The 15101-nt window shown below is 52.3% G+C and overlaps 1 protein-coding gene across 3 annotated transcripts in view; it reads right to left on the reverse strand.

Annotated features, from left to right (window-relative positions):
- Window positions 1–15101, reverse strand: part of OSBPL10 (oxysterol binding protein like 10) — a 340081-nt gene that overhangs the window by 24510 nt on the left and 300470 nt on the right. For all 3 annotated transcript variants that reach the window (XM_070359885.1, XM_070359886.1, XM_070359887.1), the window contains one exon: window positions 12586–12735. In XM_070359885.1, the coding sequence (XP_070215986.1) occupies window positions 12586–12735 (150 nt within the window). The remainder of the gene's footprint in view (window positions 1–12585; window positions 12736–15101) is intronic.

The raw sequence follows: 15101 nt of genomic DNA on the forward strand, positions 1-15101 counted from the left end.
GTGTGTCCCCACAAACCCGGATCCCGGGGCTCAGGGCTGCCATGTCAGAGGGGGTCCAGATAGACCACCACCCACGGAGAGAATCTTTGGAAATGGCTATAGTAAGAGCAGTATAGAAACCCTACCAGGATTGGGACAGAAAATGAGTACAGAAAGGGCCTTGGCCCATGTCTCTGGAGGCAAGGCCAGCTAGCAGCAGTGTTCACAGGGCTACCATGGACAGGAGGGCCACAGCTGGAGGCTGCTCCGTGGGCTGGGTCAGGAGAAATGAGCTATGAAGAAACAGACTGGGCTGACAGCAAAAGCTTCTGGTAAACTGCCTGGCAGAGGGGCCGTCCCCTCGCTGTGTCACTGGCCCATGACTGAGGACAGGGAGGAGCCTGGAGCGTCCACCAGGGGCTACGGCACTCCTCGTTGGTCCAGCGTGGATCTGAGTGCTCCCTCGTGTGCCATCACCCAAACGCCCAGAACCCAGGGATTAGGCCACCTAAAGCAGCTGAGGGACTTTCTGGGACACAGGTAGCCCCTCACCACGCCGACCTGCTAGCACCCCTCAGTGAGCTCACTACAAGACGGCTGTGGGCCAGTAACCACACCCGCTCGGCTGCAAGACAAGCCTGTGCTGACGTGGAACGCCATCTCACTCGGCTCCTCCTCTCCTAGGGTCACCGGGTTTTGAAGCCAGAAGACCAGTCCTGACCCCTGAACTGCCCGGGTGAGGGAAGGGGCTGGCCAAGGTCGCACGCTGGCTTCTGCTCCTCCCTGCGTGGCTGAGTCTGTCCTTCTGCCACATCCGTGGCGCCAGGCCATTCGAAAGCGTCACCAACTGGGGATATCACACACAGCCCTGTGACTGGGTCCCCAGCTCGGCCCTCACTGGGACCGTTCCTCTAGAAAGATGGAGACACAGTGGAAGCGAGGTATCCTGAGAGACAGGCGGACACGAGAGAGACAGGCAGACATGAGACAGCCAGGCAGACACAAGAGAGACAGGCGAGGCAGACACAAGAGAGACAGGCAGACATGAGACAGACAGGCGGACACGAGACAGCCAGGCGGACATGAGACAGCCAGGCAGGTACAAGACAGCCAGACAGGCACGAGACAGACAGGCGGACACAAGAAAGACAGGCGGACACAAGACAGGTGGGCACAAGACAGACAGGCGGACATGAGAGAGACAGGCAGACACGAGAGAGACAGGCGGACACAAGAGACAGGCGGACATGGAAGAGACAGGCGGGCACGAGACAGACAGGCGGACATGAGAGAGACAGGCGGGCACGAGACAGACAGGCAGACACGAGAGAGACAGGCGGACATGAGACAGGTGGGCACGAGAGAGGCGAGGCAGACACTAGAGAGACAGGCGGACATGAGACAGCCAGGCGGACACGAGCCAGCCAGCCTCGAGAACAGCAAAGCACAGATACCTCAGAATAAGCTAGGGAAAGGCCAGCCCACCGGGAAGGAGAGGCCGGTATCCTTCTTAATGCTTTTCTATCTTTCTCTTGAAACGAGAGGACAGCGCAGCTGTGACAAGTCAAAGGAGCCAGACGCAGAATGAACACATGACACAGCCCACAGGCCACAGAAGGACCCCATGTTCCACACGTCTCTCTTGGCGACAGAAGTGTCTTTACATTTCTTATGAGTATCTTTCTGCTTCCTTTTTCTAATAAACTGCAAGAAGAAACATCTAAACCACAACCCTACAAACTAACGGAGATCTCATTTTCTTCTGAGCCACAGCCTGACAGATTTGAGCAGCTCGGTGCCCGAGGACTCGAGCTGACCAGGAAAAACACATTCCGGCTCAGAGTGGCCTTCAGACCCCACTGATCTCACCTCCTACGGCTCTGGGTGGGAGGAGGTCAAGTTCAGCCTCCTTCCCCACACTCTGTTGGGGCCCGACTATGTCTCTTATGTCCTCCCCCAACAGAGCCACTCGAGGTCCCCGCAGGAACGCCTCCCACACAGGCTGTGCAGATTGGGAGCTGTGGATTTAAACAGCCTTTGAACTCCCCCTCCTTCCAGCCAATAAAGTTAAATTAATTTAAAAAGTAAAGAAAGGGACTTCCCTGGTGGTCCAGTGGTTAAGACTCTGCACTCCCAATGCAGGGGGGTTGGGGTGATCCCTGGTCAGGGAACTAGATCCCACATGCATAACTAAAGATTCTGAGTGCTGCAACTAAGAGCCGGCACAGCTAAATACATAAACATTTTCAAAAAGAAAAGAAGCTTCCAGGGTCTCCATCTCCAGACCCTCCCACACCTCTCCACTCCTGTTCTCCCACCCAGGCAAGGGGTTCTCTGCTGGGATCGGCTGTTGGGCGCTGAGCCACACTGAGGCCTCCAGCCCAATGGACGGAGCTGCACATGAAGGGGGTCCCCCGGCCTGGCTCCTCCTCCCCGCCCCCCATGGGACGAGGTGTCTCTGTCAACCATTCCACCTCTGGGACCCAAGAATGAACACGAAGGCAAAGAATCATGCAGATGTTTCTGCTCTCCTGGGAAAAGGGCTAGAGTTTAAGACATTTCCTCCAAGCTAGCATTTCTGAACTCAGAAGCTGAAGGATTAAGACAAATTAAATCGGGACTTGCCTGGTGGTCCAGTGGCCAAGACTCTACACTCCCAATGCAGGGGGAACTAGATCCCACATGCACAACTAAAGACCCGCTGTGCCACAACTGAGACCGGGTACAGCCAAATAAACACATACGTAAACAAATGTTTTTTTAAAAAATGAAATAAATGGAGAAAAGAACGCCACTCAGAATCCCCAGCTGCAGATCATTAAAGCCCAAAAGCCTCTTCGGGATGCTGTGGTCAGCCCTCTGCTCTCACAGGTGAGGGACAGACAGGGGAGGAGGCAGGGAAGGTGTGTGGAGGGAACCCCAGGGCCCCCGACTGCTCCCCAAGTTGGGTCCATCACCCCGATACCACGATTCTCTGCTTCTGCCCAACGAGAGCATCTTCTTTCCCTCAGTGACAAACGAGGTGAGCGTTCACTGGACGTCAGAATGGATGGCTGGGCCACCCCTTCTCCTGTCCCTGATTACGGCCAAGGGGGTCAGGAAGCGGCCCAGGGGAAAGGGTGGGATGAGAGCCCCACCTTCCAGTCCATTTTACTCTTTCCAGGATGACAAGGCAATCCACCAGCCCCAAACTGTCATCAATATGCAGACGGGCATCTGCTTTCCAACACAGGGGACTTGGGTTCAACCCCTGTTGAACAAAGATCCCATCTTCTGCGGAGCAACTGAACCCATGAGCCATAACTAGAGGAGCCCACACACCTCAACAGAGACCCAGCACAGCCAGAAGAACAAAACCAAACCTGGCATTAACATGCAGAGGGGAGGGAGCCGTTGGTGACTAAGAACGGACACTTCCGGTGCCCCGTTTCTGGAAAAGCACAGCTGACCCTCCCTAACCCACCCTCCTTTCCAGCTGTCACGCCCACTTCTTATCCACGCCACAGCTGGACTCGTCTTTCTAAACTCTCTGCAAGAGACAAAGGCCAGGGTGTCCCTCACCTTCTCCAGTCTCACATTATCCCTCATTTTCTGCCTCCAGCCTTCCCCTCACAAATGTGCATGCACACACACACACACACACACACGTTCAGTCCTGTCTCTTTTGCCTGCCCTCCCTCCTGCCTTGTCTAAATGAGAAACAGCTCAAGGGTAACCTCCTCTAGGAGATCGTTCCTCACAGCCCCCGCTTCCAGGCGAACCCACCCACCGGCTCCTTGACTGTAACCATCAGACACCCCCTTTGTAGCATCTCCAGGGCTCTCTTGCTTTGATCAATGCTAAACAGAGCCTTATTGGAACAACTGGGGGAAATTTTACTATGGGTGTGTTAGGGGACGCACACTGAAACTGCGACTCTGGCTAGGCACCAGAGTAACCATCTGTGTGAGTTATTTTACGACAGGAAGTCCTGGTAAGGAACTAAGCCGCCACCAACCGGAGGAGTTCGGGAAAGGTCAAAAGGAGACACCACGTGTCCTTCCACCTCCCACCTCCTTCTCGCTGGCATCCATCTTGGCTGAGCAATGCATGCCCCACGGGAGACAGCCTGGAAACTGATCCCATCACCGAGAAACCCGAGGCTGCGGAGCCACGTGGCAGGGCAGTTCTCCTGGGGCCCCACACCCTGCTGCTCTCCGCCTGGCGCCCCTTCCCAGTGAAGTCTCTCGCTTTGTCAGCACATGTGTCTCCTCGGAAGATTCATTTCCGAGTGGTAGACAAGAGCCCACGCTCGGGCCCTGGAAGGGGCTCCCCTTCCTGCAACAGGTGTGTGAGAAACAGAACGGCATCGAGGTTAAACTTGACCAGGGTGACGAATGAGTAGTGCAGGAGAATGTCCCCGTCAGGTAACTGATGATCTGCCCAGATCCACTCACTGAGGGACATCAGGGAGGAGTGCTGTGTCTGCGACCTACTCTGAAACGGCTCATCAGGAAACTAACACACACATACACCTCCATGCGTTCTTGTGAGGGACAGAGAGAAGCGGGAGAGGAGGAAGAAGAGAGAAAAGTGCAAAATGGCAACATGTGAACAACTGGCCGATACAGGTGAAGAATGTGCGAATTCACTGTTCTCTTCCTGCAGCTCTACCGTAGACGGGAACATGGGCAAAATAAAGAGCTGAAAGGAAAGAAAAAAAGGCTCTGCTAGGGATGCAACGCCTGGGAATTTACTAGTTGTCCCAGACAATGCTCCTGAAATGAAAGACGCAGGGAATGTGGCCTCATAGCCAACCGCAGGTCCCACCCACTAGGCACCCGCTAGGCATGTGATGCTGTGGCTCTGTCAGCTCTGGGAAAAGTAGAACTCCTGGAGAGACAGAGGAGAATGGGGCAGCTATCGGTGACTGTCTCCCCGTTTATCTCTTGCTGGTGTTTGTGCAGCATATCCAACCCACGTCTTTCCACCCAGCACCGTGACCATCCTGGGCAAAGACGTCACCCTTCCCTCTAAAGTAGATTCTCTCTCGCCTATGGTCCCTCCCTGACATTCCTTTTTTTGGTCCCTTTGCCAGTCAGTCACTTAATCATCTGTGTCTTGGGCAGTGGACACTGTAGACACGAGAGCCAAGAAGTGGGGAGGACTAATTGGGCCGTCTGTCTCCAGCAGAGAGGTGAGCGACCGCCCAGCTGCTCAGGATGACGGCAGCCAAAGCCCCGAAAGCACTGCTGCAGGTTCATCAAGCCATCCGCCAGGGCTGCCTTTGCCGCCACCAACATAATTAAGACCTTGAACTACTTTGGGGAAAAGGAAAAAAGATCTGCACTTGGGAATCAGAGAAAACTTAATTACAGCTAAAGTCGCAGCAGTCTAGAAGTAACGAACTACCCTTTGGGTTGGGCTCCTAGAACCTGGAAACAATTGACTGCCCATTGAGAAAGTCAAAGGGTCCCGGAAAGAGTGGGCCTCCTCTAAGAGCACAGTGGGCCTCCTATAAGGAAGGGCTGGGCGGGAGCCACCTCTCCAAAGAAACATCAGTTCATTTGGTAACCGGGAGAGCCATCTACCTGATGCTCTGCCATTAAGACTGGCAAATCCACCTGGAGCAAACAGCAAGGAAAGGAGACCAAGATCAGCCCCCGAGACGGATCTATGCAATCCTTTAAGGCAGCCAGAGGACGTACACACAAGCCACACACTACACACAAGCCCAGCCTTACAAAGCAAGCAGGAGAGGAGCCGCACTGCCCAGGGGTTTCTCTACTCAGCCCACAGGATTCTCCCTGAGTTCCCTTAAAGGGCCAGCTCCCTTCATGCCTATTTCATGGTGCTTGGGACATCACAAAAGGCATTCATTAAAACTGTTATTGGATGAAATGAGTTTCAAATAAAATTTTACTTTTTCTGAGAAGATATTTACTACATATAGAGAGGTGCATTTGTTGGAATCAGGTCCCACGTAGCCTCAGGGTTCAAGACCTCGGCTCATAGGAGAGTCAGAGGCTGTGGATCGAGGTTCACCTCTTGGCTGCGGCAGCCATGAGGACCTGGGCAAACTCTCCCCTGAGAAGGAGGAGCGTAAGCACAGCAGTGTTGTTAATCTGTGCATGTTGTGACTGCGCCTAGAATGTGGCCTAATAAATTATGTGATCAAAGGAAAAAGCTGTGCATTTAGGATGTCCACTGTATAATACCAAGTAGCCACTTGAGGAGGTCATGCAAGACAACACAACGGTCTGCTGGGAAGTTATCCATCCGTGAACAGGAATGCAGGCCATGAGAAAGTTTTCATGCAGACATGCAGGTATCTGTCCTAATGCGATTCTCTATCCAGGGGGTCCACGAACCACAGCCACAAACTAAATCTCCTCTTGGTTTTACAAACAGCAATACTGAAACAATTTAAACAATTCTTTAAGAATCAGAAAAAATTAAGACGAAGAAACGAGAATAAAAAAAAATTTAAGAAATTAAAAAAAAAAAGAATTAGAGAAACTTCATAATGATCTCAGCGAGTTTCCCTCTCAATGTACAGAATCTTGGCTAGCATCCTTGATGGACGGGATATGCATGGGACGCCCAAGGAGAGCTCAACCCACTCTTTGCCTTGCACTAGTTCTGAGCACAACTATCCCGAATTTACAGAGAAGGAAACAGAAACACTCAGAGGCAAGGTGACTCAGTTGGGAGGCATCCAGGCTCAGAGCCACGGGCATGAACAGAGGGCTCTCCTGCGAGTCCCTGGCGTCTGCACACTTCTCTGCTGCCTGCCTCCTGCTCCAACGATGAATGGTTCTGGATATGGGCAAGCCCTCTGCGCCTTCACGGGATCCCAGCCCCTCCCCTCTCAAGTTCCCGCAGGCACCTGCACCCTCTCTCCCGACTGTTCCCAGCAGCATTCAAACATCTGCAGAAACTACACTTGTCAATTGCAGACCTTCCTTCCAATTTTCTGGTCCCCGTGGCATCAAAACTCCTTGAAACTTTACTGCCTGTCTCCACTTTTTCTCCCCATCCTCCCTTGAAGCCACCCAATCATACCTTGACCAAAACAAAGGCAATGGTCCCTCTGCAAGCATGCTTTTTCTCCGCCCTCAGCTGGAATGCCATGCAGTGGAGACTCCCTTCTCTTTGAAACACTGTGTGACCTCATGCTACCATGCTCCTCTGCTTCCTGTCCTCTCCCTCCACTGACTCTCCATCTCTCCCAGAGAAGGCAATGGCACCCCACTCCAGTACTCTTGCCTGGAAAATCCCATGGACGGAAGAGCCTGGTGGGCTGCAGCCCATGGGGTCGCGAAGAGTCAGACACGACTGAGCGACTTCACTTTCACTTTTCATTTTCATGCATTGGAGAAGGAAATGGCGACCCACTCCAGTATTCTTGCCTGGAGAATCCCAGGGACGGGGGAGCCTGGTGGGCTGCCGTCTGTGGGGTTGCACAGAGTTGGACAGGACTGAAGCATCTTAGCAGCAGCAGCAGCAGCATCTCTCCAGACTCGACATATTGGGGATTCTCTGGCATTTCCTCCTATGCCTCTATTCACTCCCTTTTAGGTATGAATGGATCTCTCAGACCCAAGAGACTCAAGGTTGAACCTGGGGTATCCCCCTGACCTCCCCATTCTATACCTTCTTTCCCTTGCTAAGCAGGGGTGGTGGTCAGCTCCACTGTGGCCCTCAGCGAACCTGAGCCCCTGGAGATCACACTCCTACACAGTCCCCTTGTCATACATTCATCAACAGAGTAGAACTGACATGGTGTCAGTTTGGGGCCTAAGGTTTATCAGTGTTCACTTTTGCCCTCCTGGGAGTTTTGAGCTGGCTACCCCACTGGACAGATCGCGAAGGAAGGATTCACGGAGAAAGAAGGTCCTGGAACTTCATGGTGAGAGAAAGGCCCAGCTGTTCCAACCAAGTCCAGCCCACAGTCAGCCCAACAGCTGAAGACAGGCACACAGGCAGTGGCCACAGGCAAGACCAGCAGGGGGACTGCTCGGCTGAGCCCAGCCTAGACTGCCTGACTGTGCAGAGGTAAAAGGATCACTTTCGGTCATTTTGTTTAGGGTCATCAATTCCTCAGTAAGAGATCTCTGAAACAAACAGCAGTTCTAATTTTTATTATCCCAGTAGCCTGGGTTACAGTCGTTCTTTATTCCTCTTTAGCTCATATCCTACATCCAATCTACATGCAAACAGGACAGTCGCAGCCCGCTGGCACCCCTTCTGTGTACACCTAGAATCTGCCACCACCCTTACCACTGACTGTCACTTCCGTTTCCACCATGACCTTGCTGCCTGCACCCCGCCGCCTTTTCTCAGTCCACTTTCCACACAAGAGTCAAAATAAACCTTTACAAATACAAGGAAGGGAATTGCCCTGGTGGTCCAGGAGTTAAGAATCCGCCTTGCAATGCAAGGGATGTGGGCTGATCCCCGGTTGGGGAACTAAGATCCCACATGTCACAGAGCAACTAAGCCACATATCGAAACTCCTGAAGCCTGTGCGCTCTGGAGCCTGGTGCCTCAACCAGAGTCCATGCACTGTGACAGAAGATCCCGTGTGCCGCCACTAAGACCCGAGTCACCAAACACAAAAATAAATATTAAAACAATACGAGGAAGGCCCTGCATGACTCCGCTCAAAGCTCTCCAGTGGCACCCACATCACCCAGAATAATACCCAAGTCCTCACAATGTCCGACTAGGTTCTCTGATCCAGCCCCTGCCTTCCTGCCAACTTAATTTCCTGCCAACCCATACAAGTCACTCTCATCCTGGCACAGTGGTCATCCTCAAACGCCAAGCAAGATCCACCCTGGGCCTTGTCCACCCACCGTCCCCTCTGGCCTGAATGCCCTTCCACTGCGAGGTCCCCTGCCTGACTTCTGTATCTCCATCTGGGGTCTGCACTCCAGCGACACCCGGGGAACCCTGCTCGGAGCAGCTGATGGAGGAGGTCCGCCCTCCTGCCGTCACCTTAACCCGGGCCCACCGTGCTCTGTGTCTCTGCATCGCGTTTCTAGTCCCTGCATCCTTTTCACTCTCTTGTTTCTTGTCTGTCTCCTTCCACCACCACACAGGCTCCACGAGGGCGTGGATTCTGAAAGGTGGAACTCCCAGCATGGCAGGTGTGGAGCCCAACATACACATACCAGATGAGAGAGCACATGCGTCAGCAAAGGCTGCCTTTCACAGCCCTGGAAACAAGGGAAAAATAATCATAAACCAAGCTCAACCTTGCACCCTGGGGCCCGCCTCCCTGGAGCCCATGATTTGGCAGGACAGTGGCTCTGAACACGTTTCCCAGCTGCTCCAAGTGCTCCAGAGGTTTCCTACGTCCCTCAGGATCAAATCTACCCTCCTTCAGCAGCCCACAGGGCTCTGCAGATCTGACCCCTCCAGACTCGAGGCTCCTCCGGGCCCACTAGTACGCACTCCTCGCACACCCCACCACCGTACAGAACTCTCTGGCTTTGCCCATGCTCTTCCCTCCGCCAGAACACCCTTCCTCTCGTTCCTCCCACTCCTGTCCACTTGTTCTTCAGGCTCCACCTACATGTCCCTTTGTCAAAGTGCCCTTCTGTGACCTCCATCTTCTACAGCCCCTTCTTTTCCTGTATTTTCCTTCCTGGGCTACCCACAGTTTGTGAAAGTACAGCAGATTATTCAGCGGAGGAATTTACCAGAAACTTAGGCTTCTGGAACCACAACCGAGAAAGGAGGGCAGGCAAAGGTGCTTTTCGAAGCAGGACCAGTGAAAGGGCCCGGTGAAAAATGAAAATGCAAGTCAAGTCAGCAACAGCAGAGTAGTAACCAAGCCTGGGGTGCTTCTGAGCATGGGGTGCTGTACGACCCCACCAGTCACATGTCCAGGAAACTGCAAAATGCAGCCCTAAAGGCCTGGTGAGGCAGCTGACCTGTGAATGTGGCAGCACTGGCCATCTCTGCAAAGACAGAGCCATGCACTTATTTTATGGAGAGACCAGAGCTTCATTCTTGAATGGAGGAATCTTCCCTCTCCAGGATGCCCGCTCCCTGGACCAAGTGCCATTCAGGCCAAGTTCATCCACAGCCAGTTTAGCACAAGCGTCACTGAATAACACAGTCAAGAGCTGAGAAGAGGCGAAGAGACAACAGGAACGATTTGATCTACAAACAATAGATGCTGGACAGGGTGTGGAGAAAAGGGAACCCTCATACACTGATGGTGGGAATATAATTTGATGTCACTTCAGTTCAGTTGCTCCGTCGTGTCCGACTCTTTGCGACCCCATGAATCACAGCATGCCAGGCCTCCCTGTCCATCAACTCCGGGAGTTCACCCAGACTCACGTCCATGGAGTCAGTGATGCCAATTTGTAGCTACTGTGAAAACCAAAATGGAGATTCCTCAAAAACAAACAAACAAACAAACAAACTAAAAACAGAACTACCAAATGATCCAGGAATCCCAGTACTGGGCATATACCCAGATAAAACCATAATGTGAAAAGATACACGCACCCCAGTATTCACTGCAATGCTAGTCACAGCAGCCAGGACATGGAAGCAACCTAAATGCCCATCAACAGATGAGTGGATAAAGAAATGAGGTGCATACATAAAATGGAATATTACTCAGCCACGAATAAAGAACAATGCCATCTGCAGGAACATGGGTGGACACAGAGATGACCACACTCAGCGAAGTGAGGCAGTCAGAGACAGACAAGTACCATGCGATATCACACACAGGCGGAATCTAAATTACAGCACAAGTGAGCACATCAACGAAACAAAACCAGAATCAGAGACACAGAGAACAGAAGTGTGGTTGCCAAGGGAAGGGGAGGATGGGGAAGGGACAGAGGGTGAGGTCTGAAACGAAAGGGAAGGGGGAGGCAGAACCTTTGAAAGAAGGACACCGCCACAGGACGCGACAACAACTGGCTAGAACAAGCTAGTTCAAGATGGCGGGCGAGTGGACTTCCGCCAGCCCGCGCGCCTCAGCACGGGCTCGGCGCAACGCAGTGAAAGAAACGGCACCGCCACCAGCGCCAGGGCAGTTCCGAGGCTGCCCGTCAAACAGCAAACAGTGGGCAGTGGTCCAAGGCCTGGGAATTCCCGCCCCTCCCTCAAAACAGCTGTAGTGATTCTCCTGCTCATTAGCCTATAAGATTACCTAGCCTATAAAAACTAAAGATGCCATATTTGGGGCCTCTCTCGCCTTCTGAGAGGACCCACACTCTGTCAGTAGGGTGTACTTCTCTCTAAATTAATCCACTTCTTACCTATCACTTTGTCTCTCACTGAATTCTTGCTATGATAAGATATCAAGAACCTGAGTTTCATTAAACCCTGAGACCAGGTGTGCGATCTCAATTAAAAGACCTTGGGTTCAAGTCCTAATCTGGGTTGTCCTTGCAGTTTGGGATTAGCAGATGCAAACTATTATACATAAGGTGGATAAACAATGTTATATACAAGATGGATAGACAAATGTAAGATGGATCAACCCCGTTCGAGAGGAGATCACCTGGGCCAGACTAAAGGAGTACAGGCCCTGCACGCACCCTGAGCCTCAGCAGCAGCTCCACCCTTGAGCCGCTGCTCTACAGCTCCTCACCAAATCCTCCTGGGTTGGGGCACACAGACTTGAGGGCATTAGGCTGCTGTGTCCCCCTTTGCCTGACAAAGCAATGAAGCTGTTCTTCTCTACATCACCCAAAACTCTGTCTCTGAGATTCCTTTTGGCCCTGGTGCACAGAGGCTGAGCTTCCAGCATCAGAATCAGGACAAGGCAAGGGAACCCAAGGCAGGTTAGGCAGTCAAGTCCAGGCACCTCGCACAACCCACAAGGCCATTAATGCCCGCCCTCACCTCTCAGCGGCAAGCATAGCGGCCTTTCCTCTCGCCTCCAGAACAAAGACGCTGCCCAGAGTGGGGGGAGCCTCCACATGGGCCCTCTCCTGGGCATCACCGTGAGGATGCTGAGTCCTGTCAACAGTTTCCCAGGATGAGCGCACACCAGCGGGAGTTTCTGCATGTCCACCAACCAGCGGGCACTGAGGTCTGGTCACCAGCAGGGTGAAGGCCAGCAACAGGCGGCAGCAGCAGGTGGCCAGGTACCCGGGAGGAGGTGCCAGGGGCCAGGCTCACTCCCACCCCCACCGTCTCCTTCCTCCTGTTTTCTGTGGCTAATGTGCCACGTGCATCTCTCTAGGTCACCTTTCATCCTCTCGAGGACACAGTGGGAGACAAATCCCATCTGGAACTGTCCTCATCATCTCGTGTGCTCTCCCCACCCTTGGAGCATCTCAGCTCCTCCAGAGATGCAAAGGCCAGGCTCTCACCCTTGGGATGGGTGTCCGCATGAAATATCCTTTCCAGGGACTTTCCGGGTGACCCAGTGGTTAAGCTCCATGCTTCCACTGCAGGGGCTTAGGTTCAACCCCTGATGAGGGAACTAAGATCCCACATGCTGTGTGACACAGTCAAACAAACAAACAAAAAAAGCCTTTCCAATCATCCCTGGGGCATCCATGCTTGACAGGGAAGCCTGGGAGGGAAACACAGCGCCCAGACGACCAGCCACAAGTCCCTGGGGACACGCCCTCCTACCTTGGTCAGATCCATCCCAAGTTTGAGCTGAGAAATGAGGTGCAGGATCACACTGCGCTGGTCCTCCATGACGCCCAGTTCTGTCTCTTCCTGATCTTCAGTGTCGCTTTTCTCATCTTCGGACAAAACCAATTCAGGGCCTGAATTTGGCTAAAACAAGATCATCAATAAAAATCACCAGCTGGTCCCGAGAAGGGAGGCACAGCACCGCACCCATGTTCTTTGGCAAAAGGGCAGAGAGCCCAGGCTCGCCCAGAAAGAACTTCACCAGCTGGTGCTCCTGGCTGTGGGGTGAAGACGATCTTTGGGGTGCAGGTCCCGCCTGCAAGCGCTGCAGGAACTCGCTCATCTTCCCCCCCTCATCAGTAAGTGAACATTCTGACCTAAGCACCTCCCCTGACAAAAAGCTTCCTGGCCCCCAAGAAACTATTAATAACTGTAACATACCAGCATGCATCCATTCATCTCCACTATTCCCAAATGATGTTCTCCTGTTAACTTGTACAACTCACTACAGCTAATGTAAATTTACACTATAAGTAATGCAAATTTCTGTTTATCAGCAAACATCAGATGCCTCTGAAATTGACATTACCCTTATTTATGTGAAAATTTACTCTGAAATTATTTCTACTCCCATTAGTTAATATCAAGATGGCAAGTGTGACCGAAAAAGGCTCAGTTGTTGGCGTTCATTTAGGCAGGGAAACAAAAATGAAAACGTAAAGAAAAAGCCTGAAATGGAACAACAATACTAAGCTTCAATCCACCAACAGACCCTATGCTTTCCTTGATGCAAGTTTTATTCATTCAGTTGCTTGATTCCCATTTTCCAAATTACACAGAAAGCAGGCAAGTTAATACAATGTGCCAGGGGAGTAGCTAAGAGCAAAATTTTCTGATACCTAAGTGCCAAAGAACTCTTCTCTTGAAAGAAACCACCATTTTATTCACCATTCCTCATTTATGTTCTCAAAGTACTTGTTTCTCTATCAGCAAAAGCACTCCACACAAAACACGTCGTAATTGTTTCTAATTTCTGTTGACAGGTTAGACACAATGAACTTAAAATACAGAAACACAGGAGCTTGAACGTTTTCATATAAAAGGATACAGACTTGTCCAAATATCCACACAAAAACTAACGATTTTCAACCTCAGGAGACAGAACCATCGCATCTATTTCCGATACACAAAAGTTACTTCGCTATCACGGTATTGATAATCATCTGGCTTCACACACACATGCTGGCCGTTCCTCCCCAACGCGCCAGAGGAAATAAGGTATTTTTCCCACCGGGGTAGCAGTTTTTAAAATTTCAGTTGAGGGACTTCCCTGATGGTCCAGTGGTTATGAACCCACCTTGCAACAGAGTGAAGAAGCCCAGGCCACAGCTGAAGAGGGCATGGGCCACAAAGATCTCGATGATGCAGCCAAATACACACATAAGTATGCTGTTTAAAAGTAAGAGGAAGACTTCAATTGAAATAGACGTTTTCCTTAGACATATTTCTCAAATCATTCCCAAGTCCACGGGGCTGTCCTCCAGCCAAGAATCGTGTTTCCATCATCTGCCTGGTTCCCCAGACTCACGCCACGTGTCTTATGTGACCATCACCGGAAAGGTGCTTTGCTGGATATACTGAAACAACCGAGGGCCTCTGTCCCCCCATCGTGATCCAGCGGACGGACCTGAGCGGAGTCTGGGGCCGTGCTGGGAAGCCAGGGGCAGGCGGACAGGAGCCCAGCGCCCGGCGGCCCTGTCTCTCCTCCAGCTTCAGCTCCTCCGCTGCAGTGCCCATGGCGATCAAGGCCGCTGTGCTTCTGCGCCCGACGGGCTAAGTCAGGGCCACCCTCCCACGCACCTGTCCTCCTCACTCTCCTCGTTCCTCTCCTCAGCATTTTAGGGGAATTTTAAAGGGTGGCTGCCTCTGTGCTCTGTGAGTTTGCATCTCCAATCAGGTGCCACTGAAGCCAGAAAGCTCAGACACCCACCCTTCAATGCGAAGGCGAAAAGTGTTAGTCTCTCAGTCGTGTCTGACTCTTTGCAACCCCACAGACTGTAGAGCCTGCCAGACTCCTCTGTCCATGCGGTTCTCCAGGCAAGAAGACTGGAGTGGGTAGCCATTCCCTTCTCCAGGGGATCTTCCCAACCCCGGGATTGAATCCGCATCTCTTGCCCTGGCAGGCAGATTCTTTTACCTCTGAGCCACCAGCAAAGCCCGTGCCTCGGTGACGCAGCTGCTGCCTCCTCTGCAGCGATCTGACAGGCAGGAAGGATTAGCAGACTGCCCTCCACCCGGGGCAGGGGGGCAGGAGAGGGCAACACCTGGCATGTGTGTCAGGAGGAGAAAGCACAATCGAAAGCAATTGTGGGACCTTCCTGGTGGTCCAGTGGCTATTCTCTGCAATCCCCATGCAGGGGGCCCAGGTTCAGCCCACACCCTGCAACTGAGAGCCCAGGTGCCACAAGTAAAGACCTCACACAACGAAGACCTGGCACGACCAAGAACAT

Source organism: Bos mutus, chromosome 22 (genome assembly GCF_027580195.1).
Source record: "Bos mutus isolate GX-2022 chromosome 22, NWIPB_WYAK_1.1, whole genome shotgun sequence".
Taxonomy (NCBI): domain Eukaryota; kingdom Metazoa; phylum Chordata; class Mammalia; order Artiodactyla; family Bovidae; genus Bos; species Bos mutus.